Below are 27,619 nucleotides of genomic sequence, written 5' to 3'. Positions count from 1 at the left end.
CGCCAGCCGGCCTCCCACCGGGGTGCTTCGGCGGGGGCCCGACCCCACGGTCGGTTCAATCTTGTTTGGAGGCCGCCTTGCCTCCTTGACCTCCTTGTCGACGACGGGCACCCCCTGACTTGCCGCGTCCCCTATAGGCTTCCTGGGACGAAGATCTTGCCGCTTGGCGGTAAGTGGAGGAGCCACTGCCGGATCCCTTGGAGGCACCTTGTCTGCCTCCGGAGCTCCGAAAGGACGGCCGTTGTTGTTGGAGCACTCCCAGTGCCAGGGCAGTCTCTGTGTCTGTCTTGATGGCCTGAAGGGACTCATCAACCGCCTTCCCAAACAGGTTGTTCCCGTTGAAGAGCATGTCCAAAACCTTGGTTTGTACGTCCTGGCAGAAATCCGTGGCCTTGAGCCATCCTCGTCGTCTCAAGCAAACGCTGTTGCCCAACTGACGGAAACCGGTGTCGGCGATGTCCGTTGCCACCGTGATGGCGTGGTCCGAAGCAATCTCCCCCTCCTGTAGGATTTCAAGGGCCTCAGCCCTTTTGGCGTCCGGAAGGAAGTCTAACAGAGGGGCGATTTTGAACCACAACTCCCTGTCGTAGCGGGCTACGATAGCCAGGGCGTTGGCCGCCTTGATAGTCGTCGCTGCGGATGAGATGATCCCTCGCCCCATCGTGTCCAACTTTCTGCCCTCGCCGTCCGGCGGGGAAGTTGATGTCGAGGCCGATGCCCCCCCAGATTTCTTCTTTGCCGCCGCCGAGACGACCGAATCCGGGGTAGGTTGTTCCCGAAGGTACAAGGGGGCAGCGTCGGGGACCCGGTACTTCTTCTCGTACCGGTCCCTCTTTGCCGGCGCCGTGGCAGGGTTCTTGAGGAGGGCGAGCCCCTCATCCCAGATGTCATCAAGAAGCGGTATGGCGAGGACCGTCTTCCTTTTAGCCTCGCGCCGTTGGTATAGGAACCCTTCTTTCTTCTTTTCTTCTGGGCAGAGCTGGAAAAGTTCGGATGCCCTGGAAATCATGGCATGAAAGGATCCAATCTCGTCGGGCGGGGACGCCAGAGCAGGGGGCGATGGGCGAAACGTCCCGTCGTCGCCTCCGTCGTCATCTGTACCTGTCGTAGCCGTGTCTGTGCCTGTATCATCCTCGTGGGTAGTAGACCGGGGGGAAGGCAGAGCAGGCCGCAGAGGTGGGAGAGGTGGTGTAGGATGCGTCCTCCTCCTCTTATGCGGTGGACTCTCCGAAGGTCCTGGCTCTGGTTCCCCCGCCGGGTCTGGCTCAGCTACCTCCGTCGGGGGAAGGGGCAACCTTGTCCTTATCTCCGAGCATAAGGACTGAATCTCTGACAAAATAGCCGCCGAAGTGTCTTGCAGTGCAGAAAACGATGGTCGCGAGGGCTCTTGAGCAGCCTTGTCGGCGACATTGTTGCTCTCGTCGTCGCCCTCGTCGGGATCCCTCCCGATGGACTGGGCCTCTTCCACGACTTCGATGAGCTCTTCTTCAGAGGTCGTGTCCGTATCCATGATGGCCACCAGCCCCTCCCCGACCTTTTCCAACGAGGACTTCTTGGGGGTCCTCTCAATGGGCCTGAAAGACGACTCCCTCCGCGGTGGCAGGAAGACTCTGGGTCCTGAGGGCGCCTCCACTGGTGTAGCCTCCACAGGCTGAGCCAGGGCCGCGGCGACATCCTCAATCGAGGTTTTAGCAGGGTGAATTAAGGCCATCGCCATCTTCTGGACGCCTGGGGCCTTCACCTTGGGGGGAGGGTCCGAGCCTCGCTCCCCCTCTGCCAGAATCTTCGAGATCGACCGGGGCCTCTCCAGAAGCTTTGCCGGGTTCTCAGACTTCCTCTTACCCGAGCCAGAGCGTTGGCTCGTGGTTGAAGGCGCCGGGGAGGGTGCGCCCTGCCTGGCAGCCAAGGAGCCCGACTGTTCGGCGCTCCCGGGGCCCGCAGACTCGCGGTGCTTAGCCTTTTGTTGGGCCCCCGTCGCCGGGACGCCGTCACAGGACTTAGAAGACCGCTCAGACTTCTTTTTCTTCTTCTCGCCTGACGGGCTCTTCCCTTCCAGCCAGTTGGCGAGACGGAGGTGGCGATCCTTCATGGTCCGCACCGACATGTTCGCACAAAATGCACAGTCCTTCTCCGTGTGCGTCTTGTCCTCATGGAGACAGTAGAGGCATAACGAATGCTCGTCCTCCTTGAAAACATTCTGAAGCTGCCATCCAGGGCAGGTCCTGAACAGCTTCCCGGGCATCAAGCTTCCTTTCTCCTGGGCCATGTCCGGGCTAGGCCTCGGAACTTCTGGAAGCCTCCAAAAGCGTAACTCGACGAAATCTTCACCCTTGAGGGGCGTAGAAAACTCCGAAACGGATCCCCGTTGATCGGATGTAGAAACGGTTGAACTTGAGACTCTATTTACCGAAAAATGAGAAAAATCTCCTGAAAAAGCACAAAAACGCAGCAAAAGCTCGAGAGCTACAGCACGAGGACTCCCAACACTTGAACGTGCGGTAAAAATCTGAGGATGGCTGCCGGAGGCGGGGCTTAGGGAGAGGGCAGTCATAGGCTGGGGGCAGTATGACCCAGAGACCAGTGATTGGTTACTACTAAGAAAAACAGATCAGAAACGAAACTGATACTGATTTTTTTCTATACTGAGGATTCCCGGCCTGACGACGGGGAATATTCATGAGCATGTGAATCCATGCCAGACCCCATGCTGGAGAAAATGCACAGTGCATTGTGATGAATCCTGCGGAACCCTCCCTAAACCCCTGCCTAAAGTCTCTTCCCAGCTAGCCAGGAAAAGGCAGACGGTTCCTGAACCTGAACTTCAAGGTGGTGTACTGCAGAAAAATCATCTGGGAGGAGACAATGCTCAGGGTGGTGAGGAGATCCCGGGGGATGAGACACAGTATTTGTCTTTAAAAGGGAAGGGCCTTTTACAGGTACCGAAATATGAAATGGCTTATTGTCGGTGTGATGTAGCTGAACCACACATTTTTTATGTGGGTAAAGCGGATGTGACATCTCTAAACAGCCCAAGAAAGGAAAAACCGTTTGAGAACTCCAAGGCTAAAAATCCCCCTTACTCCCATTTACAGTGAAAGGAAATCTACAAATAATGGCTTGAATAAACTGCCTTCCTCTTCTCTTGTGATTTTTCTTTAAATGCATTTAAGAGAAGTAGATCTGCATTTAAAAATAGAAAGCTGACAAGAAAACCTAATTCTGTTGATTGGGACTACAAGTCCCATAACCCTCAAAGTACTGGGACGAGGAAGAGGGCTCAAGAGCAATGTTGCAGGAGCAGTCAGCCTATTAAGCAAAATGGCGCACAACTGAGGGAAGCAGAGAAGCTGAAAAGCTTAAAAGGCCCCCTCAGGGTCAGGCCATTGCATGGAGATGTAGCTGGAGTAGTCACAGCAGTAGCAGCAGCAGCAGCAGCAGCAGCAATCCAAGCAGAAAGAAGGGACGCCAGGACTTTAACCAAGCAGATTTCAGCTGCTTGTCCTTAGAGGGTCCTGTTCCCCCTAAATCTGAAGTGCAGAGGTTTCGCAGCAGAAGGAGTGAAGGAAGACTGCTTTTACCCATGTGAACCTGATTCCAGAGATTGCGCTGCAGGAAACGTGCCAAGACCATGGCTGGAAGATGGGTACAGCCGAGTGTCCCTGGAGCAAGAGGAGCTCTGTATCTGTGCGACGAGAATGAAGACACTTTCAATGAGGAAGGGTGAGTGACCAAACGAAGCCAGAAGCAGTTCAAGCCCCGAAGCCGGTGAGTGTTACAGGGCATTCTTAACCCTTGTGCAAACAAAGGCAGGCAACTGTAGCCAAGCAGAATCACTTGCGTGAAAGCAGTGTTAAACTGACCGTTGATTGTCGGTCAATGGGAAGTCGGAAAAGTAGCACTCGCGTATGAGTGAACTTCTTTAACAGCACTTGCGTAAGAATAAAACACGCTAAACCACGTTAAATGAATGCTAAAACTTCTGAAAACAGTTGAAACAATGGTTGCGCATGCTTAAAAGTGATTCTGAGGTAAAGGTTAACAGACTAGTCAATTGTGAAGCAGTGGAAAGTAATGTAAGACTGAAGTTAAGTGACTGAACATTGATTATTGTGAGTGTAGGGAACAGGCATTGCCCAAGCCAAGAGTGAATCGAGCATTTCCTAAAGCCAGAGAGTGGTGCAAGCATTGCCCAAGGCCAATAGGGATACAAGTATTGTCCAAAGCCAAAAAAAGACTACCAACACGGCATTCAGTTAAGCTGCTATGGTTAGCAGGTAGCAAAGCAGCAAATCCAAGGTTGTAAAAAGGTAAAGCTCGCTGATGGTGATGGTTCCCTAAAAGTTGGTATAACTCATATTGCCAAAGCCAAAAAGAGGAAAGGTAGAAATACATTCTCACGGGCATTTTGGTTGTTGATGTTGCAGAAAGAAGAATTGGCAAAGACGCTGCCCTTCTGGAAAGTGAATGTTCAGAAGAAGAGTGCTTTGCTTACTTGGAAGTGTTGACGGGCACTAATGTGAATCTTGTCTTTTTTGAAAAGTTGTACAAAGTCAAAAGCATACAAACTGCTGAACCTGTAGTTAATATTGATGCAGAAAGACAAATGGCAAAGAGGCTGCCCTTCTGAAAGGTGAATGTTCAGAGAAATAGTGCCTTGCCTACATGAAGGTGTGAGGAGCACTAATGTGAATATTGTCTTTTCTAGAAAATTGTTCAAAGTTACAAAGGTGCAAACTGTTGAAGCTGTGGTAACACGTGGTTAAAACCTCAGAACCATAGCTGAATGTGGAACACTATGGGGCAGGCGAGTAGACCCGCATGTTGAATCCTTGCAGAAGTTAACCTGATATGAGAGTTATTCAGGTGAAAGCAGAAGTGCTGCGAAGTCATCCTGACAAAGATATAAACTGTGATTCATAATGCTATAAAGAGAGAACTGAGAAGAGCTAACAGAAACTGTGTTTCGTTAACCTTACCAGAAGTTGTGTTTCTTTGAACCTGACAAGGAGCTGGATTTCTAATTTGACATTTATAAATTGTGGCAAACATCTTGACTCAGAACATCTGTCATGCTATATGATGAAGTGGAAATCACTGTTCACGGAAGAAGAGAAATCTTTCTGGTGGTTGAACTTTCTTTAGATACAGCGAAGGAGCCAAGAACTGAACTGAAACTTTGTTGCAAACCCGTATTTCCTTGTTTCTTTTTTTGTTGAACATTGGAACCAAATCTAACTTGAAACCCGAGGAAGGGGAATTCACCCAGTTTACAAAGAGAGACTGTGAATATATTAGAAATACAATTGTTGATATTTTGAATTGCCATACATTTTCTTCTGTGTTTTATGTTAGTGTGAGGGCCAGATATTCCTTGTTAGAGTGTTTGCTTTAATTTTTGATAGGCAGGGAAATCCTCAGCAGGGTAGGGATAGTGAGGCGTTTGTTGAAACGTATAATTTAATATAATTTATGGCACATTTTGAGAAATCATCCAAAGGTTGTCCGCCTCACATTTCTGACCCCTCACATAACCTCCCTTAACATGCACAAGCCCTTGAATTTTGATGTAGAGCATTCATATTTTCAAGGGGTCTATTATTGACTGCTGCAGCATTAATACATTAGGCTTTAACTGACCAGATAGATTCAGGTCCATCTGGTTTGCCATATTCTCAGAGACCAAACCTATCCATTCTTAAGAGCATCTTTTCCCAGACTCCTCCAATCGCAGAAGGCTTTATGGAGGAATTTTAAATCAATACAATATTGTATTCAAGTATAAAGGGGACCTCCTTGTATATTTTAATTGATTCGAAGGGGTGTAGTCTGAAGCAGTGAACTGGCACCTAAACTATCAGTAACAAGGTTAATAAAACAGTTTAACCCAGGTGGGGAGGTTGTTTTTTTATGAAGAGGGGTGTACTGCCAGTAAAAGTGCCTGGTAAGAGATTAGGGATGACAAAGGATCCAGAAAGGACTGGTCTTTGTATCCTTTGGTAAAATAAGGTCACAATCACAATCCAGGATGCCTGCTGCAAATGAGCAAATGGCATAGACAACTCAAGGCGTACTTTGGAAAGAAAAGGAGGCGAGGTCGAAAAGACACCTTATTTAAAAGTAAGAAAGAAACATGGTGTATTTGTAACACGTTTCCCACAGTGATCCAGACCCCGTTTCATGTGTCCTGATGTTTTGAACCACTTGGTCTGCCTGTTTTGGTCTTCTGAACCTTGCTTATTCTCATTTTACCATTTTAATGATGTTGTCTAATTTGTCTCTGCTCATGATGGGCTTTTGGTTTTCTTCAGATCCCATTTTCAGGGCTCAAAATGTGCATTGGCTTGCAATAATTGACTCTTGGAAAGTAAGACATGGTGTGCACTGTGTATGTATACAATTCAGGTGGAGTGATCCGCCCGTGCCTTGTCCATGGGGACCCCACCTCTGCCCTCACCTTGACACAAATCAGATGGAAGGGCTGGGTTGGGGCGACTGCGGCAGTCTGGGGGTGCGGGAAGTGGCCACTCGCCTCTGGCTCCCCTGTGCACAGGGGAGGCGCAGCCGCTGCCTCTGGCTGAGCCCACCATGCAAACAGGGTTCCTAAGTGGAGGGTGGGATCGAAGGCCTGGAGACAGTGCATCGTGGCGGACCCAAAGCGGGGAACCAGTGTTGTTTGTGTATGTGCATATGATGCATGCATGCCTGTTGGGTATTTATATGTATATGCGTGCATGTGAATGGTGTGCATGTATTGTATTTGTATGTATTAAGTTTATATAGCGCTTTACTCCAAAACCCTGCACATTTTAACAACAGGATACATATAACAATTAACAAAATAACAGTAACAGTAGAAGAAATTTACAATTATGAATCAGACCAACAAAACAGTAAGTAGAGCAATTAGACTGAAGGGAAGAGGGAGAGTAGTGTAGTAGAACTGGGAGGAAGAGGGAGGGGTGGGGAGGAGGAAGAGAAGGGAAACGGGAGGGGTAAACGGGTGAGAATGGGGTGGAGGGGGAAGTGGAAGGAGATGATCATGGTGAAAGAAGGGGAGGAAGGGGGAGCGAGATGGGGAGGGGTTTCATGGCAGGGAATGGAGAAGGAGAGATTTAAGGGACGTGCGGAAAAAGGAAAAGGTAGGAATAGAGCAGATTGAGAGAGGTAAGGAGTTCCAGTGCAGGGGGGCTATGAGTTGGAAGGAGTGGAAAAGGGAGGAGGCACAAGGGGAGGGAGGAACAGTGAGAAGGATGTGGTCAGCTGAGCGAAGGGAGCCAGAGGGAGTGTAGAAAGAGAGAAGGGAGGAGAGATAAGGGGGAGCGAGTCCATGGAGAGATTTAAAGACTAAGCAGAGAAAATGAAATTTAAGTTGGGAGTGAAAGGGAAGCCAGCCAAGGGAGGAAAGGGAAGCAGAGATGGAGTCCCGGGAGGTGAGGAGGCAGAGGGTACGGATGGCAGAATGGTAGATAGATTTGAGGGGGGCGAGGTGAGAAGTAGGTAGACCAAAGAGTAAGTAGGAGCAGTAGAAGAGGAGAGAGAAGATAAGGGAGGAGAATAAAAGTTTAGTAGCATGGAAAGTAAGAGAGGGGCGGACTTTGCGAATATTAAAGAGGTGGTAGCGACAGGCACGAGAGGTGAGAGATATGATGGGAAAAAGTGAGAGAGGAGTCAAAGTGAATGCCTAAGTTGCGAGCGTGGACGGAGATAGGAAGATTAGAAGGAGGAAAATGAATGAAAGGAGGAGGAGAGGGAGGGGGGAAGGGAGTTGGAGGGGAAGAAAACTACTTCAGTTTTATCAGTGTTGAGGGAAAGAAAGCGAGAAGACATCCAGTTTTTAATGGCAGTAAGACAGGAAGAGAGTTTAAGGTGGAGGTCAGGAAAGAAGGAAAGGAAGAGCTGCGCATCGTCAGCATAGAAATGGTGAGAGATGCCAAATGAGGAGATAACAGGGGCAAGGAGGGAGGTGTAGAGTGAGAAAAGGAAATGTATGTATGTGTGTATAGGTGTGAGTGCGCCTGTCATTTGAATTAGAATGCAGTGGGTGAATTTTCTTGACATGCGTGTGTGTGCGCGTGCGTGTGTGCGCGTGCGTGTGTGTTGTATGTATGTTCTGGATGGGTGCCTGTGTGGAGAATGCAGTGTGAATGGTCTGGGTGCAGGTGTGGGCCCAGGAGCATTATTGGCATTTCGTCAGAGACATAGCATGTTTACTGGCATTTTTGGGCAAAGCCAACTTGATGAGTGATATTACATGGAAAGACTAGAATATTGGTGCTGCCAATCTTGCCATATCTTACTGTGGCATGCCATTTTGTACTGTGCATATATGATTAAGCAAGCATGATGGGTGTTATTAGGTGGCTATACTGGCATTTTGGTGCATGACATTTTGAGCGTCTATGATAAAGCAAGCATAAGTGTTCTTACATGCCTATACTGGTCTACAATGGAGTAGGTTTGGACATGCTTTCTTAATGTGGCATGACATTATTAAGGGAAAAGTCAACAGAAGTATATTCTTACTGGGGGAACCGGGAGCCAGCCTGGACATGTCTTCTTATAGTATCATTACTGGCATTATGCTCAAAGCAGACATGAGTATGTTCTTATATGGCAATAATGGCATGTACTGGTGTAGCCAGCATGGAAATATATAGGAACAGACAGTGTGAACATGTTTTTTTTATTCTGGGATATGTGGGGAAAGGCATCATGAAAATACATTTATAATGCTCATGTGCACTCTTGGAGACTTGCATCTATTGAATCTTGTCATGGGTTACCCTACATAAACGATTGCAAACTGTCTGGCTTTTTACCCAATCCTCCCCAGAAAGTGCACTGTATAATACACCATTTTAACCAATTTTTTTAAAAAAACGTTCTGGGGGAGAGCGCCCTAAATCCCCCTTCATTGGTTCGGGCGTACTCACTATGCTCAGTCACTCTTGTAAACTTGTGGCAAATATTTACACCCCTCCCATTAAAAAATTCACCAGCTGGTTGCCTTTAGTGGCTGGCACATTTGGGTGCCAGGGTCCAAGACCCACCCCTTCTTTCATCTACGCAGTGTGTGCATGCCGCTGCAATGGCATTATCATTATGGGCATTACGCATGTGTGGTGGTCCATGCTGGCCCGGAACACAGCGCATTTTGTGCTTTTTGTTAAGGACCTTGGGGGAGGTGGGGGAAGGAGAGACCTTTGGCATTGCACACAAGTGGGGCCCCCACATTGTGTTTTATGCCACTGCTTGGTTGTGAATTCACGAACTTCCCGTCAATGGCCATTATAGCAGAAAATCTTAATTATGGGGTTTCGGGAGGTTCTCTGTACAATGGATTTGGCAGCAGAGACTTCTCACATGTTTTGCACTGTCCAACACCCAAAGTCTTTTAATCTGTTTCTCAGCTTGCCTGTTGATCTCTTGGGTTGGGCCAATTACCGGTCGATAAGTATACCAGTTTTGGGATTGATATTTTACACCTTTCTGTCTCTGGATCCCCCGAGGAATGATTCTTGAATGAATGCCAGTTCCTCGGACATTTACCAAGATATGCAAACATTACACTTAACTCCGATTCCATCTTTTTATGTTAAAGAGAACAGAAAGTACAGAACCTTCTGTACGTCACATGAGGGCGTATTCGCCATGCCTTGAGGACAGGGCCTCACGCCTGGGGATAATTTTGCCTTTCCTGGGAAGTCCAGTCTCTCACTTCTCAGCTGGCATCAATGGCACCTCATCTGTGCTCAGGCAATCACCCACTGAAACCAATGCAAGTGGATTTCACAGTATGACACAAGACTGTTTCGATCTCTGCAATACCATGGACAGTGCAGTGAGTGAGAACTCCTCACACGTTCATCTCTTGGGCAGCAGGCTCAGGTGGTCTGGTTTTGCTTTGTATCTCTCTGCTCATACCTTTCTATCAGGTATTCATAGGTATGTAATGTACATTAAAAATCAAACATTTCTGACATTTCTTTTCATGGGAAATGTGAATCCCAGCTCAACCCATGAGCTGGGTCACATGATTATCATAATGGAAGACAACATCCGATTTTGATACGCTCTTTGGTCTGAGGTGGCTCCCTTTATCACAGTAACAATTAAATGGAACAAGTTGGCTAGTCACAAATGGCAATTCAGGTTTATCTTGCTACAACAGCAATCATTGCAGAACCAATTTCAATGTATACCTCACTATGTACAATATAATGGAAACTAATAATATTCTACCTTATTCAATCAATGTGTACCCAGGGTTATCCAATAAAATTGGATTCTATTTCAAAGTACAACACACTATCCAGTTGAATATGATTTTTCTACACTTTTAATCTCCGTTTGTCTCCATCTACCCAATGTCATATGACAAATGTTATTCTACAAAGGTTAATATTGGAAAATATGTTCATCTATTGCAAGCTATGCTTATCACACCCGACCCAATCTAACAGGAAGCTAATGTTATTGTAATGACTTCAAGCAATGCTAACTTCATTTTGTTCAATGTAAATGGCAATACTTTTTTTTCTTTCTTTTTTTATTGTATATGGTAAAGAAAACCTTTTACAATCTGCAAACACAAACCTAGAAAACCTATACAAACAGATAAAACATGACCTATAAAACGTAGGCAAAGCAAGATGTCATGATTTATAATGATTCACAATTACACTTAAAAATACGCAATGTTACACAATAATACACAATGGGGCAGTCAAAGAGAGACAATTCAACATGGGCGTTCAGGCTACTTTCTCCCCTGACCAACATTGTAGCCCCATGGTGATTGTCTCTCTACTTAAACTGCTCCACTGATGCAAAATAAAACAGAAAAGTAAAAACGACATCAACCAAATAATTAAGAGAGACATACTAAAAAAAACAAGTCAGTGTTATACATGCTCCACACAATTCAAATCCACAATCCTTTTTGGAAGACATTCCAACCATACCCGGATAGCTAATGGCTTAACCTCAAGTATAGAAGATAGAGACCTAGAGTACAATGTTTAATTTCTTCAGGCCTTGCACCACTTCAATCGTCAATGCCACATCATGACCTGCCACAAGTCGGTCCTAAAATGCCCCCTCCAGATGTTTCTCATCCCCCATGCCAAATCTGTCAAACAATAAAAGTCTTGCGGACCAGGTACCTTCACAGTCCAGCAACAGATGCTTGAGAGATTGATTCTCTGGTTTTGCGCAGACTCTACACAGAGCAGTTGCAGACTCCCCCAGGCCCCTTTTGGCCAAGATCTCCCCTGTTGAACCACATTTAAACAAATTCTCATAAAGCTCTTTTGAATTTTGCAATCAGGAAACTTTACTAAATATCTAGCTAGAAACCCCAGTTTTGTATCCACTTTTTGGAACAGATTGACTGGAACCAACGATTGCATGTTGTCTATCGTTTCTATCCAGTCAGTTTCTTCCAAAGCCTTCTTGACCTTTCCAGGGTTGACAATCAACGTTTCCCGATTCATACTTGGCTCAACTAGCCCTTCTTCGACCCTAGCTTCTAGTCCTAAGAGGATATCAGAGCTCCGATTGTACAGGTGATATTTAATGTCATAGTAGAATACCTTCCTGGGCCGTAATAATCCAGTGAAAAAGAGAACTTAGTTTCCAGCCCGCCTGGCCCTTCAGTGAACGTAGACCCAGTTCAAATCTCAGACTGGCCATAGGCAGACTTAGGGGAGAACAAGAACCCTTTTCCAAATTAGGCCTTCCAGCCTCTGCCAATCGACCTTCCATAGGCAAGGCTTAGCTTCTAGACCATACAACAATATGGTCAATGGCAAATACTGTTTGTGCTCTAACTCCTTTAGAGCAAGGCGCTGACATCAATAAACAGGGCCACATCAGCACAAGGCCTCAATGTGCACAACTTTCTAAAACACAAACTGAGATGCAGTTGAGAAGGAAATGTTTTTAAAGAAAATGTGTACTAATACTACACATACCCCTGAAGCAGTGGTCTGATCTGGTAGCATCTTGATGATGCATGCTTCAGCTTTTGTGTACAAAGTATGATTCTTCAAACATGTCAAAATTGCTTCCGGATTCATTCTTCTGAGATATTTGATGGTAGCAGCACATCTAAAGGGAAATCAAAACAGACAGCATATACGGTTATACATTGCAGCAATTATGGGTCTATGGCATATTTCTAATAATATTTCAGAAATGTGCATTTGCAATTGAAAATGGAGCACATTTGTGCCACCACATCAAACACCCCGGCTATTAGCAAATCAAATGTTTGTGGCAATTGCATTTTTTACTGTCCGCAATAGAAACAAATGCATTCAACACAGAATCTGTCACAATGTGTGTGAATTTTCCTATCTCGAGTATACCGCACATTGAATTTTCTCTAGTTCTTTAGTATGTGACAAGGCCAGCTGTGATTCTTGTCAGGAAATTGGGAGCACTACCCCTAGCACCACAGAGGGTGCCAAACCGCCAGCGAGTGAACCCCCTCCCAACTCCTCCTTACATGGAACTGCCGGTCCAGAGGACGCAGCCGACCACCGGGCAGAAGGAAACAAGTCTGGGATAATCAAAACAGGAACAAGGGTGGCTGGCGAGACGGATCCAACCGTCGGGAAGGAAGACACCATTGGGTCAGTGGAGGAAAGTAGATGGGGGAGGGGGTGCCTAAGAGGAGAGACCCTGGGGAAATCTGGAAATTTGTGGTGTACCACGTCTCCAGAAAAATGAGCACAGCTCAAGCAGACAACACCTGCCGAAGTTGCACTGCAGGAAACACCACTAAACCACCCGGGAATGTTGTTATTAAACAAGGCTGGCATGAAGGTCACAACAGCGGCTGTAGGCAAACCCCATAACCGATCTTGTTTTCATGGAAGGAACGGAGCAAGCCGCATGGACTGAAAAGGGGTGAGGGCTTAAAGTCCATATGAAGTCTCCAAACCACTCCCCTCACACGGTGCCTCAGAATCAGGTGATTGGCTAGGAGAGTGGGCAAATCTTAGTAGGGGGGAGGGTAATTTAAGATAGGAAGAGGAAGTTGAGGGTTAGTATGGTGAAGTCTGGAGGTGGAAGGAGGAGGAGCAAGAGACCAGCAGAAGGACAGAGAGGAGTGTGGAGGTAGTTGGAGAGAGGGGTTCAGTGGAGTGATGGTGCGTGATAGAAGAGAGTCCAGCAGTAGTAGAGTGGTAGTTGGAGAGAGGTAGTAGTGGTTATAAGTAGAAGTGGGAGTAGTATTATCAGAGAGGCACAAGTAGTGCGTGGTGGTTGTAGTGAAAGGTAGTGGGTGGTGGTAAGAAGAGAGGAAGCCGTGGTAGTGAGAGAGGGAGGGGTAGTATCAGATGAGTGATAGTGGTAGTAAAGTAGTAGAGAAGTGATAGTGGTGAAGTAGTGAAATGGTCGAAGAGGGGTAGTGGAGTAGTAGTGGGGTAGAAGGAGGCAGTCGTGGTAGTGCACGGAGGAAGAGAGCAAAAAGGGAAGTCACAGCAGGAGGAAGATTAGCATCTAAGGGTGGAGGTAGGAAGGTGGAGTGAAATGTCGGAGGGACAGAATTGTGGTGTGGAGAAGAGCACGGGAGGACATCAGAGTAGCAGTGTAAGGTGTGGCTGTGAGTGCATGTAGAGTGACTTTTAAACGGGGTGCATGAAAGACACTATTCCCTAACTGCCTCTAGAACACTAAGCATGGATAGGATAGGGAGAGTTAGAAGACCCCAAGGGAGCTAGCTAGCCAACGCTTAAGGGAATTGTGAGAAACCTGAAGGTGTCTCACCCGCTAGTCCATGGGGATCTGCCAATCCAGGTGGCTAGGACACAGCCATCGCTTTTGGATCCAGTTCCTGGGGGTGGACCAGTGCGGATCACCTGGGTGACGGGTCTTTGGGGAGTGGGAGTGGGACACCAGATGGCAAGACACAGTATCCCCTTCCCTGTAACACCTTTATCCCATCCTACCAGGTAAGATACTTAGGAACTCAACCCCCCACCCCACTTCACAACCCAAACACTTTCACGAACAGCTCGCTATGAGAGAAAACAGACTAACAACGGAGCTGTATATCTGATATGTCCCTATACAAATAGTCAGGCTGGGTCATACAATTACTGACCATCACGCACACCTGACTTCCAGTACACTTCTCCGCACGGATAAAAGGCGGAGCACGAGAGCACACAGAGTGATGCAAAGCACACAGGATCTCAAGGAAGAAAATGCCCTTGACCTTTTCAATGAGGAGTCGTTACTTTCACAAGACCTCGAGGAAAAAAAAGCATAAGACCAGAAAGCCAGGCTGAAAAATGCTGCATTGTGTGTCAGAGGTACCCAGGGCTCTCCCGCCTGGGATAATCACGGCTGGGAGAATCGACTGCTGCCATAGTACTGTCCTTGGCTACAACAAAGAAGCGCCAGTGAAATCAACAAAGCCGGCGAGTTGGGGAAGCGGATACCATCCGAGTCTGTGTTTAAGCCAAGGTTACAAGCATAAACATTGTATGGTGAAAGCTGTACCAAACAGTGTATGAAGTAAAATTGGACAACAGATGAGTGATTGAACTTCGAAACCAAGATACAATACCTTGGACAGAGTGGTCCAGCAACGCATTCGTGCTCATTCGAAGGTCTCTGTAAAGTATCCGACTGAGAGGTAGCAAAACAAAAAAAGTGACAAAGGATTGTGAATCGAAGTGGTCCTGCAACAGGTCAAGCAAAATCCTGTGCACAATTGAAAGTCTGCGATGTTAATACAGTAGGGAAAGTTGTAGACAAAGTAAATTAAATTTGCTCCCAGACTAAAAGAGGGAGATCACCTGAGAGCTTTTGGTGAAAGCAAGTTTGTGGTAAAGAATATAAATTGGTCCGTGCCCGTGGGAGGGAGACTGATTGAACATTTTTGTGTCAAAGTGGATCTGAGCCTGGCTGAGAGGGATCTGAAGTGAATAGTAAATCACCTGAGGAAAATAAAATATTGTTTGTTTGTTGCATCAGGCCCTCAGAAAGAAGAGACTTTGAAAGGCAAAGAGACTTGGGCACGAAAAGGCCCTGATGCTAATGTTTGAACTGCACCCTTGTGCAAGAGAAGCCAGAGACTGTGCTAAGCTTGTGTGTGTCACCTTGTCCCGTGCTGAAAACGTGGGGAACAGAGGCCAACGGCCCGAATATCCTGAAATATAATTTATTGAACATTTCCTTCTTTTGCATAGCATTGTTTCCCACACTATTTGCATTTAGAGGTAAGGATTGGCAATAGGTTTTTTATCAGTATAGCCCTTTTATTTTGACAAGACACCTCTAGGAATGCATTATTATTATTTGATGGTCGTAGCTTGCTCCCATCGTTAGATTTAGGATTAGATAGGCATTTTTAAAACCCTTTTTGAATTCAATGAACACCCTTGAACTGTGGCCACTTTTGTCCATCTTACTGTTGATACCATACCTTCCTTACAGAATCCCTCACAGCCTTAGCCGTAAGATAAGAGACAGTAGGGGTTACCGAGCCCTAGCACTAAACGGGGTTGCATACAACTGAGTTTGGGTAACGGTAGCCCAAGGGAGGCGAGAGTGAGCAAAGGACGGCCCTAGCACCAACTTCCCCAAACCCTGTTTTTATCCTGGGTTTTCGGTTATTCTTAATTAAGCCTCTTCTGTAAGGTCCTCAATAAAAACCCTTGAAAGAAAGTCAGTTTTTCGAAGTATTTTTTTGTGACATCTTGTCACAAATAGACAAACAAGTTACTTACCAACTGGTAACATTCTTTTGACTGGATGTTCCTCCAACGTATTCCACATCTTTGACATGTAATGTCCACAGCTGTGCACTTTGGAAACATTTTCGGCAGAGGTTGTCCTGCGTCAATGACGTTGGGTCGATGTCCCTCGAAGGCCTCCGTGGAGGGCGACGCCACCGGATGTTATAAATAGGACGCACGGCGCCTGTAGCCTCAGTTTTAAGTTTTTCCCCCCAGAACGTGTGGCACCAATCCAATGCCTGCTTGACTGCACATAGCCTTGCGGAAATGTAAGCTGCAACCGTATTGGAAATTCTCCAGAGGGGCAGGCTGGGAGGGCGATGTGGAATACGTTGGAGGAACATCCAGTCAAAATAACGTTACCAGTTGGTAAGTAACTTGTTCTTCGAATGGATTGTGTCCTCCAACGTATTCCACATCTTTGACAGACTCCCAAAGCAGTACCAGAAAATGGAGGAGGGAAAAGAATTTAGAGTACCGAATCAGATTTCGGAAATAAAGAACCGCCTTACCAAAGGCCATATATCCTGACCATGGATCGTATACAGGGAGTAATGTTTATCAAAGGTGTGGATTGAAGCCCATGTGGCTGCATCACAAATATTCCTAATAGGAACTCCCCGTTGGAGGGCGGTGAAGTAGCCATACCACTAGTGGAATGAGCTCGCAACCCTTCAGGAGGGTCCTTACCTGCCAATCGGTAACACTCAGTAATGGTGAAGATAATCCACCTGGACAAGGTCTGTTTGGTAACAACCTGGCCCAATCGGTGTCCAGCATATCCCACAAAGAGTTGATCGTCCAATCGGACACTGGATATCCTAGAAATATAAAAGCTCAGAGCTCTCCTGGGATGCAACCTATGGAGTCGCTCCTCTTCCTTACCAGGATGAGGAGGAGGATAGAAAGAAGGGAGAACCACCTTCTGACTCAAATGAAATTCAGATACTACCTTAGGTAGAAAGGAAGGACGTACCCCAAGTACTACCCTGTCCCTGTGGAACACAGTAAAGGGCGGCTTAGAGGAAAGTGCCTGCAATTTGCTCACTCTGCGAGCGGAAGTAACCGCAACCAAATACACTGTCTTCAAGGACAATCAACTCAAAGGACAAGAGTGCAAAGGTTCAAACGGAGCACCCATGAGAAATTTCAAAACCAAATTCAAATCCCAAACCGGCACCAGGAAAGGGGACGGCGGGAGCACATTAGTCAGTCCTTTAAGAAATTGAGAAATCAAAGGAATCTTAAAGTAAGAACATTCTTCAGACGAGCGCTTAAATATAGACAGCTCCTGCCGGTAACCCTTAATGGTACCTACTTGAAGGCCCCTGTGGGCCAAAGAAAGTAAGAAAGACAAAACCATAGGAATGGAGCACTGAAAAGGATCAACATTGTGCCCTCTGCACCAGTCGCAGAACTTACGCCAACAGTACAGGGATTTTGTTGCAGGCCGCTTGGCCGAAAGCAATACCTCCATCACGTCATCCGGGAGGTCCCAATCCTTATACCTCAACCTTTCAGATACCAAGCGTGAAGGTTGAGAGTCTTGACCTCTGGATGGAGAACCTGACCCCCCTCAAGCGAGAGCAGATCCTCTCGGTAGTGAAGACTTGGTGGAGGGCAGATGGACATTTCTAGAAGGTCCGGGTATCACGCTCTCCTGGCCCAATCCGGAGCAATGAGGATCATGTGGGAACCGAACCTCCGTAACCTCCGCAACACTTGAGGAATGATGGGGACTGGAGGAAACGCGTACAGCAGTGGGAAGGATCAATCCACTACGAACTTGTCTCCTAAGGCTCCTCTCAGAGGAAATTCCCTTGAGCAGAATCTCTCGCACTTCCGGTTGGCACTGGTGATTAAGAGATCCACTTGTGGGGTTCCCCAAAGGGCGAAGATCTCCTGAAGGACTTTCTGAGCCAACTCCCACTCGTGAGAGACCGTGCTCTGCCTGCTCAGAGCCTGCCGCTGCATTTTCGTCTCCGGCCAGATGAACTGCCGAGATCGAAATTCACTGCTGGATGGCCCAGAACCAGAGCTGCATTGCTTCTCTGTACAACTTGAGTGTCCCTACCCCACCCCTTCTTTGTTGAGGTTATGCATGGCCACTGTGTTGTCCATCACATGATCAGGACACTCTTACCCCACACAGACAGCAGAAAAGCCTTCAGGGCCAGCCTGATGGCCCGCAGCTCTAACAGATTGATGTGGAATTTGGACTCCGACCGAGACTAACGGCCGCTTGCGGTCAAGTCGCTGGCATGAGCGCCGCATCCTGTGAGGGAAGCATCCATCACTACTGTCTGCCATGGTTGCCAAAATGTCTCCCCCTTCATCAGGTTCCCTTCGTTGGCCCACCACAGAAGGTCCTGGGAGACCGAGAGTGAAATCTGAATGGGATCCGACATCTTGCCTGAGAACTGCGACCACTGCATCTTGCGGACCCATTGCAGGGATCTCATCCTCAGCCTGGCCTCCGGCACCAGAAAAATGCAGGATGCCATAAGGCCGAGCAAACCTTAAGAATTCGAAAGCCGGGAGACTCTGGGCATGTTTAAACTTGTCCACCATCTGCACAATGTGATGAGCCCTCACCTTGGGAGGCGAACACTTCCCTAAGGATGTGTCCAACACAGCCCCAATGTACTAAAGCTGTTGGTAAGGTGTCAGATGCGACTTCTTGAAATTGAGGGAGAAGCCCAGCCCAGGGAGTGGCAGGTGAGACCGAGGTGAGCCAATGCTTGCTCGGGAGAGCATGCACGGATCAGCCAGTCGTCCAGGTAGGGGTAGACGTGAACCTCGCCTCGCCCGAGATATGCTGCCACCACCACCATTAGCTTGGTGAAGATTTTGTGCGGAGGTCAAACCGAAGGGCAGGAACCGAAACTGAAAGTGCATGTCACCAGCCGCAAATCTCAGGTACTTTCTGTGCTTGGGATGAATGGGCACATGAAAGTAAGCATCCTGTAGGTCCTGAGACACCAACCAATCACGAAGTTGAAGGGCCTGGAGGACTTGACAAAGAGTGACCATCTTGAACATGTCCTTCCTGAGAAGTTTGTTCAACCAACGCAAGTCCAGGATGGGTCTCAATCCTCCGTCTTTCTTTGAGATAAAAAAATTAGGGTAATACCAACCCTTGTTCTTCTCGCTACAGGCACCAGTTCTATAGCGCCTTTCTCTAGCAGGGTCAAGATTTCCTGCACAAGGAGCGGATCTGGAAGCTTCAAAGAGAGATTCCCCGGTGGATTGTCATGAGGCTGCTTTAGGAAGGGAAGGCAGTAGCCGTGGGCTATTGTATCCAGAACCCACGCATCCGAAGTAATAGCTCGCCTCTCTTTGAGATGCTGAGCCTGCCTGCCTCCAACCGGCGAACCATGGGACATGGCCTCATGACTGTTTTGGTGCGGCTGCGGCAGGGCCTGAAGGCAACGAGGCAGCTGCTCGAGCGGCTTTGGCACCTCTATTTCCCCGACCACCACAGGTACTTTTACGCTGACCCCTTTGACTGGCGGCTCCTCTCGTTCTACCAGAAGAGTAGTAACGAAAAGAACCTCCCCTCCACTGCTGTCCCCTAGGACGAAAAGGCAGAGGTTGACGCACGGTGGCGCTTAAAGATTTCACCGCAGCTTTTGAGGTCTGCAACCTCTCAAGGCTCTCATCAGTCCTGCTGCCAAACAAACGGGCACCATCAAAGGGCATGTTCAAAAGACTGACTTGCAAATCCGGGGCAAAACCCGACTTCTGCAACCACGCAAACCTGCGTATAATGGTGCTCGCAGCCATGGACCGACTAACACCGTCGGCTGTATCCAAACCCGACTAAAGGGATTCGCACATGGCATCCTTGCTATCCTGCATGAGAGCAAGGAACCCATCCCCTTCTACCCCCTCAGGAATATGCTCAGCTGCTAAAGAAACACAGTTCCACAGAGTGTGTGAAAACCTTGCTAAGGCACAAGTGCAGTTGGCTGATTTCAACGCCATACTCCCCGCAGAAAATACCGTGCAAGCCCAACCGTCGAAGCGTTTGTCGTCCCTATCCGGAGGGATGGTAGGGTACGCCGCCTGCCTCGAGGTGGCTGTAGCTGCCTGAACCACCAAACTCTCAGGGAGTGGGGTGAGTGGATAAGTAGCTGGGGTCGCTACCGGAATGGTGGTACTTCTTTGTCAAAGATTTGTTAACAGCCGAAGAGATTCCGGGGACTGCCAAGCAGCTGCCACCCTTTTCTGTAAAGTGAGATGAAAAGGTAACACCGGGTCAGAGGACGGACCTTGATCTAAAATGTCAGATCATCTTATACAAAATCTTCAGAAGGACTGGACCAGCCCAGATACTCCGAGACCCTAGCCATGAGCCGCCTGTATGACGACTCAGCATGAGCCCCAGGGTCAGGCCTACCAAATTCCACTTCCGGAGAAGTGTCCAACCCACTGGCATCATGAAGGGTTTGTCTCAACTCCTCCAATTGACTGTCTCCAGAAAAAGACCCACATCATGTTCAACAGGGTCCTCAAAGTCAGACCTTTCTTCCTCTTCATATATGTCATCCAGAGGGAGGTGAAAACATGGCCTGGGGACAGAAGAGGGCCTGGAGTCCAACACCGGCCTCACAGACTTCGCCGTAGCCTTCCTTGGAGGATCCACCAGATCAGGGTACTCCAACTGTACATTTCGGGCAAACATCCCCAAAGGCGTCGAGGGCGCCGAAGGCTTTCGATGCCAAAAGTGTCGACAGCATCGGCGTCGAGAGCGCCGAATGCTTCGGCGGCGACGTCGACACTAGTGCCGACGGCGCCGTGGGCTGATAAGAAGGTGGGAACCACTCCGGGACCGAGAACCCTGGGCCTCCTCCCGATGCGGAGAGTAGCCCCTTGAGTCGTCGGTGGACACCCCTTTGGATTTTGATTTGCAGGACTTACTAGGCTTAGAGCCCCTACCTACCTGGAGCTTCCCCTTACGCTCTCGCAAGGTCTTAGCAGTCAGCGACTGGCATTTTGAACAGTCTTTGTTGTCGTGACTCTCGCCCCAGCACCACAAACAAATGCGATGCGGTCGGTGATCGACATTTTCGACTTGCAGTCCCGGCAAGTCTTGAAGCCAGACCGCGGAGCTGAAGAAGAAGACCTCTCGACGATGAAACACACGAGGCGTGCCGAGTTCTCGAAACAAACACGTTTGCGGAAAAAACAGAACTGTGGCTATGGGCGCCGTGCGTCCTATTTATAACATCCAGTTTCCGAAGTGCACAGCTGTGGACATTACATGTCAAAGATGTGGAATACGTTGGAGGACACAATCCATTCGAACTATGTGTTATTGAAACAAGCACCAACACAAGTGTCAGTTATGTGTGAACTGCGATGGTGGTTTTAAAAGAAATTCACCGAGAGTGGGGATTGCTTTAAATCGCTGATGAGCACAACCCAGTGTTTGAAGTGCCAGTTGTGACAAATCTAGAGACTTCTCCCCTTCTTCCCTTGGGGGAGTCACACCTTTGAGGCTAGGGAGGCAAGTCCACTAAGTAAAACCCTCCCTTGGGGTTTGGGAAAGTGGGATCTCACTGGGAGTGACTCCCCTCTAGGGGACAAGGACTTCCATTCCTGTGTGGAACTCCCTAAATAAAAGGTATTATCTGCTTAAATGGAAACAATTGATGTGCACGAAACCACTATGTGCTTTACTTCAAAGAATTGTGAACTTGAACGATCCACCCACTTTCGTTTCAGCTATGAAACTGAAGAGCTGGTGATGCTAGAATGGAGGAGGAGAAGGCACACGCAGAGGCAAGGCTCAGACTTAGCCACACCTACGGGAGGTGGCGGGGTTAAGCTAGAGCAGAGAAGAAACAGTAAAGCATGCCTACACCTACCTGGAGGTGTGAGCACGACACGGATGTGGTGGGCCAGGCACCCACAAACGGATGCCGAAACAAGGGACAGAGATTGGAGTGATTCTTTCGCGCGCAAAGGAAGCATCAATACTGAGCTCAACCGCCGAAGCGAACAACGTGACTTCTTCACTCCAGACAAGAGAGCGAAGGGGAGCGAGGACGTCTGGAACAGAAAACAACAACCGCTCACATCCAAGGAATAAGAGATAAAAGACGTGGCCGTGGGTAAACACTCTACCACAATACCTGGGGGCAGACCCTTCAAGTATTAAGGTATGCGGGTTTGCATAGGCCCTAAAGATTTTGTAGCCCGAAGGAGATGTGAGAAGATGGAGAAAGCCAATGAGGAAAAGGACACCTATTCAAACCATAAAGTCAAAGGAACTAATATATTCCAATAAAGGAATACAGCAGACAAAGTTAAGTGGGAGTCACAGAAGCACGCAGTTTTTGAATGTGTTAAAGAGCCCAGATACATGGAGTAAAAGGAGAAGGGATATATCCCTCCAACTAAAAACTTGTAGACATTTTATTTTCTCAAAAACATATTTGTGTTTGTATAATTGTGGAGAACATTTGGGAATCAACGAGTGATTGACAAAAACTGTATCAAACTCCGACGGACCTTTCCACATCCGCATATTAGCCCCCGCTAACACCATTTCGGCATTGGCCTGCCTGAGCTGCAAGGCCGAGTTCGCGAAAATCTTTCTCCCAAGGGAGTCAAGGAGCTTATCCTCCTTTCCCAGAACCTGAGTAGCCGTCGTGGAAGAGGATGCTGCAGGCCTGGACTGCAAAGTGGCCGCAGGCACCACTGTGGAGGAGGGGGGCGGACAAGACTACAGGGCCACCTCTTCCGAAGAATGCAGCCTGTATCGCGCGTCAATTTTCTTATTGACGAAATGTCCAGAGTGTGGCTTTTCCCAGACCCTGCGGACCTCGGCCAGAACGTCCTTATGCAAGAACAGGCCGGTACGCTCCAAAGGAGACAGGGTGAACGCCGCAGAAAGCACGCCCTCCTGCGGAGTGGGTGCTTTGGGCACCGGAACATCCAAGAAGCACATCATGTCCAGTACCCGGTCATGAAAAGCTCCTGATCGCCTTGCGCGTCATCCAACAGGTCAGGATCCTGCTAAACCGTGTCGGGTGCTGCCTTGTGCACGGGGGACAAGGGGGGCAAAGGCAGAAGAGTCGGGGAAGGCAGCGTAGGCAAGGGAGGCGCCGGTGGAACCACAGGAGGAACAGGTGGAGCCGGAGGCGCGGGCGGACATATCTCCCTAAAAAGCCCTTTGAAATATTCCCTCATGGGGTCGGTACGCATGAGCATTTGAAATTTGCCGAAAAAGGCGTCCTCCGGGGACTGTTTTGGAACCAGAGGAGGCCTCTCATGAGGAGGATAATTCCAGGGACGTAACGGGGAAGGGTGCCACACCGGCCCCTCTACCGACGTATCCACATAAATCAAAGGTGCCGACCCCGCAGGCAACGAAACATTGTGCGGAAGGGGCATCCAGGCGTTCCAATCAAACTGCCCGATAAGGATGCGCACAAGGAACTCTATGTTCACCCACGGAACCAAGCCCTACACCTGTGGCCGATGGCGTAGTTGTAGGGGTAGCAACCGAAATGGCCACCGCGGTCGTGGCGGGAACGGGTGCCATTTTGTCATCGCCTGAGGGGAACTGCGGCACGTGAGGAAGTGAGGCAGGGGTCCCCGTCGATGGATCGGGGTCTTAACTTTAGCCTTAACATTGAACCTCGGCAGAGACGGTACTAGGAGCCCTGGAATGTTTCTGCGACATACCAACCGCCAAATTAGCCTTCCCAGGAAGGACCTCGGCACTGCTGGTAAAAGAAGAATTTGCCTTCTTTGCCCCCTCAACAGATCGGGTATCACCGCAAGAGCGGGAACGGTGAGAAACAACCTTCACCGATAAGGCCTTGTCAGGCCTCTCAGAAATGTTGGTAGCTTTAACATCTGTATGAGGGACCTCGGACCCAGGTCCGGTAACAGTTTTATTTGCGCGGGCCTCGAACATCCGTTCGGTGACAACAATCCCAACCAAAGCCTCGGGGCACACCCCAGTCTTATTTTTGATGGAAGCCGATAGAGAGGCCTCAGAGCGAGGTCCGGTACCCAACGACTCAGTAGAACTGGGCCTACAAGCAGCCCCCACAGGAAGGGCCTCAGAGCGTTCTCCGGTATCCACAGGCCCCTTACGGAGACCCTCGGAGAAAACTCTGGTACAATTATTAGGCCCAATGGGCACCTCAGGGCAATCCCTGGTGATGGAGCGATCAACGCCCCTCCTGGCCCGGGAGGAACCCGGCCGGGGTGCTCTGAAAAGTAAAGAACTTACCAGGCGTTTCTTCTTTTGTCGATGAACGCCTGAAAATGCGAGGAGGAGTTCGTCGGAACACCTCCTTCCACCGCTCCAACCGACGTTGAAGTGCCCAGACTTAAAGGGAGTCGCAGTAAAAACAGGAGTCCCAACGGTGATCCGGTACCCAAACACTATAAACAAAGAGGATGGGGATCCGCCCTCGCAAAGCGTCGGTGACATGATGAACAGTCTGGAAAGTCTAGTTTGAACGACATAGACAGACTGATACACGATCGCTAGCGAGAGCCAGAGAGGGAAAAAAGGGAAGAAAATCTTCCATGGATGCGAGTGCGTCTAGTCCCGAACGAGCGGAGAAAAGGACTGATGGGCGAGGTGTGGGGCGGAGTCAAGGTGGGCGGGGTTACGGCCGCGTGCCGGGCCCCGCGCCAGAAAGAGAGGAAGGACACATTTTTGGAAAAAAAATGTGGATGCTTTTTACAAAGTGCTCTGGTCCCGTCCCACAGGACAGAGAGATGTCCCATAAGTATGGAGGAAAGGGGACGGGACGTAGGAGTAACTATAAAATTAACATGGGCCAGATCTTTCACAGATGAACAAGAATACTGGCCCACATCAATTGAAGTAGCACTGGGTAGTATAGAATACAGATGCACCAACCGAGGTCCCAAGATTGACAGGAAAGCTGAGCACATTGATAAATTATGATGAATCAGTAATAGATTACAGACCAATTCTCATCATTGCAGAGAAAAGAGAATCATTGGGGAAAAGCCCAGCTTCAAGCTGTAAAAAGTATTTGATCAAGTAGATCCAGACCAGAAAAGAAGGATGCAGAAAGACCTAAAACAGCTGCAAAATTTACCAAATGTAATAAGAGCTGACAGGTGCAAGAGGCGAAGACAACAGTATAGGAACTATCCCATAAAGGCATCATGACCCAAAATGATGGAGAAACAATGCTCAAGACTATTCTAGGGAACAACTCCAGAAATATTTGGGAATGTATCAGGGACATCATTTGGGCTTTGGCCAGCACCATGTGGCTCTTTACTTCTGGAGTTTCTTTTTCAGGCCCCTTATAAAAAATAAAATAATAAGAACAGGAGTGCCACAAGTCTAACATTTCAGCACTGCCCCTAAATAAGAAAGAATAGGAATACAAAATAATGTGTCTTTCTGGAATTCTATACAGTCATTGCTAGACTCAGTAAAGGTTTATTTCAGGCACACTTCAGGGGGTGAGTCACTGATTTAGTCTGTTCTTAAATGCCTGAACTCAGCCTTTCATCCTTCTGAGGTTGATAAATGAGTACCAACACAGGTTGGGTGAAATTGGGTGTATATATTTTTTATATAAAGCGCTTAACCGTAAGTGCTATATAATAACACATCATTATCATTTGGTCATGGACGTCTGCTTGCATTTACAGTGATATGGGCCTATACACACTGATCTTAATGATACATATGGCGACCCATTCTTGTATGAAATATACATCACATTATAGTGATATCGTAACCATATTTTTCGTAGTGTACAATGCTATGTGATGCCACTCCCTGTTTTGTCAACGGGTGAAATGTCGTGTTCCATAGCTTGCCGCGATATCACTTCGGGGTAGATCAAATGACATCACTTCCTGTGATCAATTGGTTGTGGTGAGTTAGGCACTAACAGATGAACGCACAGCGGATGATACTGCAGCGAGCACATCGACAAGTAGTGCTAGGCCTAAACAACCAATGAATGCACAAAGGAGAGATTTTTTATGGTCAAGAGGAAGAGGACTAGGAGAGGAAAGATGAAAAGAGCCAGGAATGAAAACGAGGCTACAAATGAATCGAAATTAGTAGTAAATTTATCTTCAAGATCTTTATCAATGAAAGAGGTGAGAACACTAGAAAAAGGCCTTAAATTTGTTCCGACTCATAGTAGCAAAATGTTTGACACTAAAGTAGAATTGTACAAGTTGGTGCATAAATTGAAGTCAAAGACCTTCTTCGCCGAAACGAGTAAGGACGATGAAATGGAAACACCATCGGAAACGGAGTATGTTGAATTCAAACCAAGAAGTACATTTTGTCCACCAATTAATGTACCATCAATTGACATCTTTCACAATATGGTGCTCAAAGATATCAAAAAAATACAGTTCCAAAAACCAAGAAGACACAATTTAAGCAGAGGAGAACTGTCTCTCATCAAAACTCTTTTTTCAGATGAAAAGATAACAATTAGACCCGCTGATAAAGGGGGAGCACTCGTGATACAAAACACTGAACAATATCAGCAAGAATGCCTTACACAATTGTCGGATCAGACCACGTATCGAGTGTTGACACATGACCCCACGAAGAACATTAAGGAGGATTTAGAAAGACTACTTGACAAAGCAGTCGAAAATGAATGGATTAGTCATAAAACCAGAGACTACTAATGGACACCTTATCCTAACATGCCACATCTGTACACTCTGCCCAAAATACATAAGCGACTTGACAATCCCCCAGGAAGGCCTGTTGTGGCAGCCACTGGAGGCATGCTACAACCTTTAGGGACATATATAGATTATTTTCTCCAACCGTTGATACAACAAACATCTACTTATGTTAAAGATACTTACATTTCTTACAAATCTTGGATCAAATGACGTTAACATCTGAAGACATTCTTTTTACAATCTATGTGACTAGTCTTTATACTAGTATTCCACATGATTTGGGGCAAAGATCAGTAGAAAAACTATTGTTGCAAACAGAATCAATAGGAGCGAACAAAGAATTCCTAATGTTATTGCTAGATTTTATCTCAACGCATTCATGCTTCGAGTATAATGGTACATATTACAATCAATTTTCAGGCACGACCATGGGTGCCACCATAGCACCTGTGTATGCCAATAGTTTCATGTTTGATTTTGAAACCACCCACATCATCAGCAACCCACAATGGAGCAATCAACTTAAGAAGTGGATACGTTACATAGATGACGTTTTTGGAGTATGATCAGGCAGTCGGGAAGAGCTAGATAACTTTGTTTTTTTTTTTAACAACATTGACAGTCGGTTGCAGTTCACAATGGAAGTAGGTAATCCTAATGTACATTATTTGGACGTACAGGTCATTATTACAGACTTGAAGATCTCCACAACGGTATACACTAAACCTACAGACAGAAATAACTTGCTGCATAGGATGAGTTTTCACCCGCCGAGTATCCTACGGAATCTACCGTTAGGGCAAATGTTACGCGTTAAAAGAATCGTGAGTGATTCAGTGGAGTGCGAGATTGAACTGAACAAGCTACAGGAGAAGCTTAAGGAAAGAGGATATCCTGATGAAGACCTTCAAAGAGCGTGAGGAAAGACAGACATGCGTGATCGTGCACAACTGTTGATTACCAAACAAAAGCAGGAGAGTCCAGATTTGGTATTTGTCACGAAGTTCTCTATACAGAGCCGACAAATTAAGGATAGCATTCTGAAAAGGTGGAGTGTGTTACAGAATTATAATAGAACTAAAGAGCTATTTGTTAGCCCTCCCATTTTTGCGTATCAAAAAAGCAATAACTTAAGGAATCTGCTAGTTGACACACAAGGCAAGCAAAGAAACAAACAGAGAACA

The 27,619-nt window shown here is 47.5% G+C and overlaps 1 protein-coding gene across 1 annotated transcript in view; it reads right to left on the bottom strand.

Moving 5' to 3' along the window:
- FBH1 (F-box DNA helicase 1) overlaps positions 1–27,619 on the bottom strand; it is a 1,469,681-nt gene that overhangs the window by 1,227,582 nt on the left and 214,480 nt on the right. The window contains exon 5 of the mRNA XM_069629653.1: positions 11,976–12,111. Within this exon, the coding sequence (XP_069485754.1) occupies positions 11,976–12,111 (136 nt within the window). The remainder of the gene's footprint in view (positions 1–11,975; positions 12,112–27,619) is intronic.

The sequence above is a fragment of the Ambystoma mexicanum genome, chromosome 12 (assembly GCF_040938575.1).
Source record: "Ambystoma mexicanum isolate Mex_15411 chromosome 12, UKY_AmexF1_1, whole genome shotgun sequence".
NCBI lineage: Eukaryota > Metazoa > Chordata > Amphibia > Caudata > Ambystomatidae > Ambystoma > Ambystoma mexicanum.
This window is presented reverse-complemented; position numbering and strand designations above follow the sequence as displayed.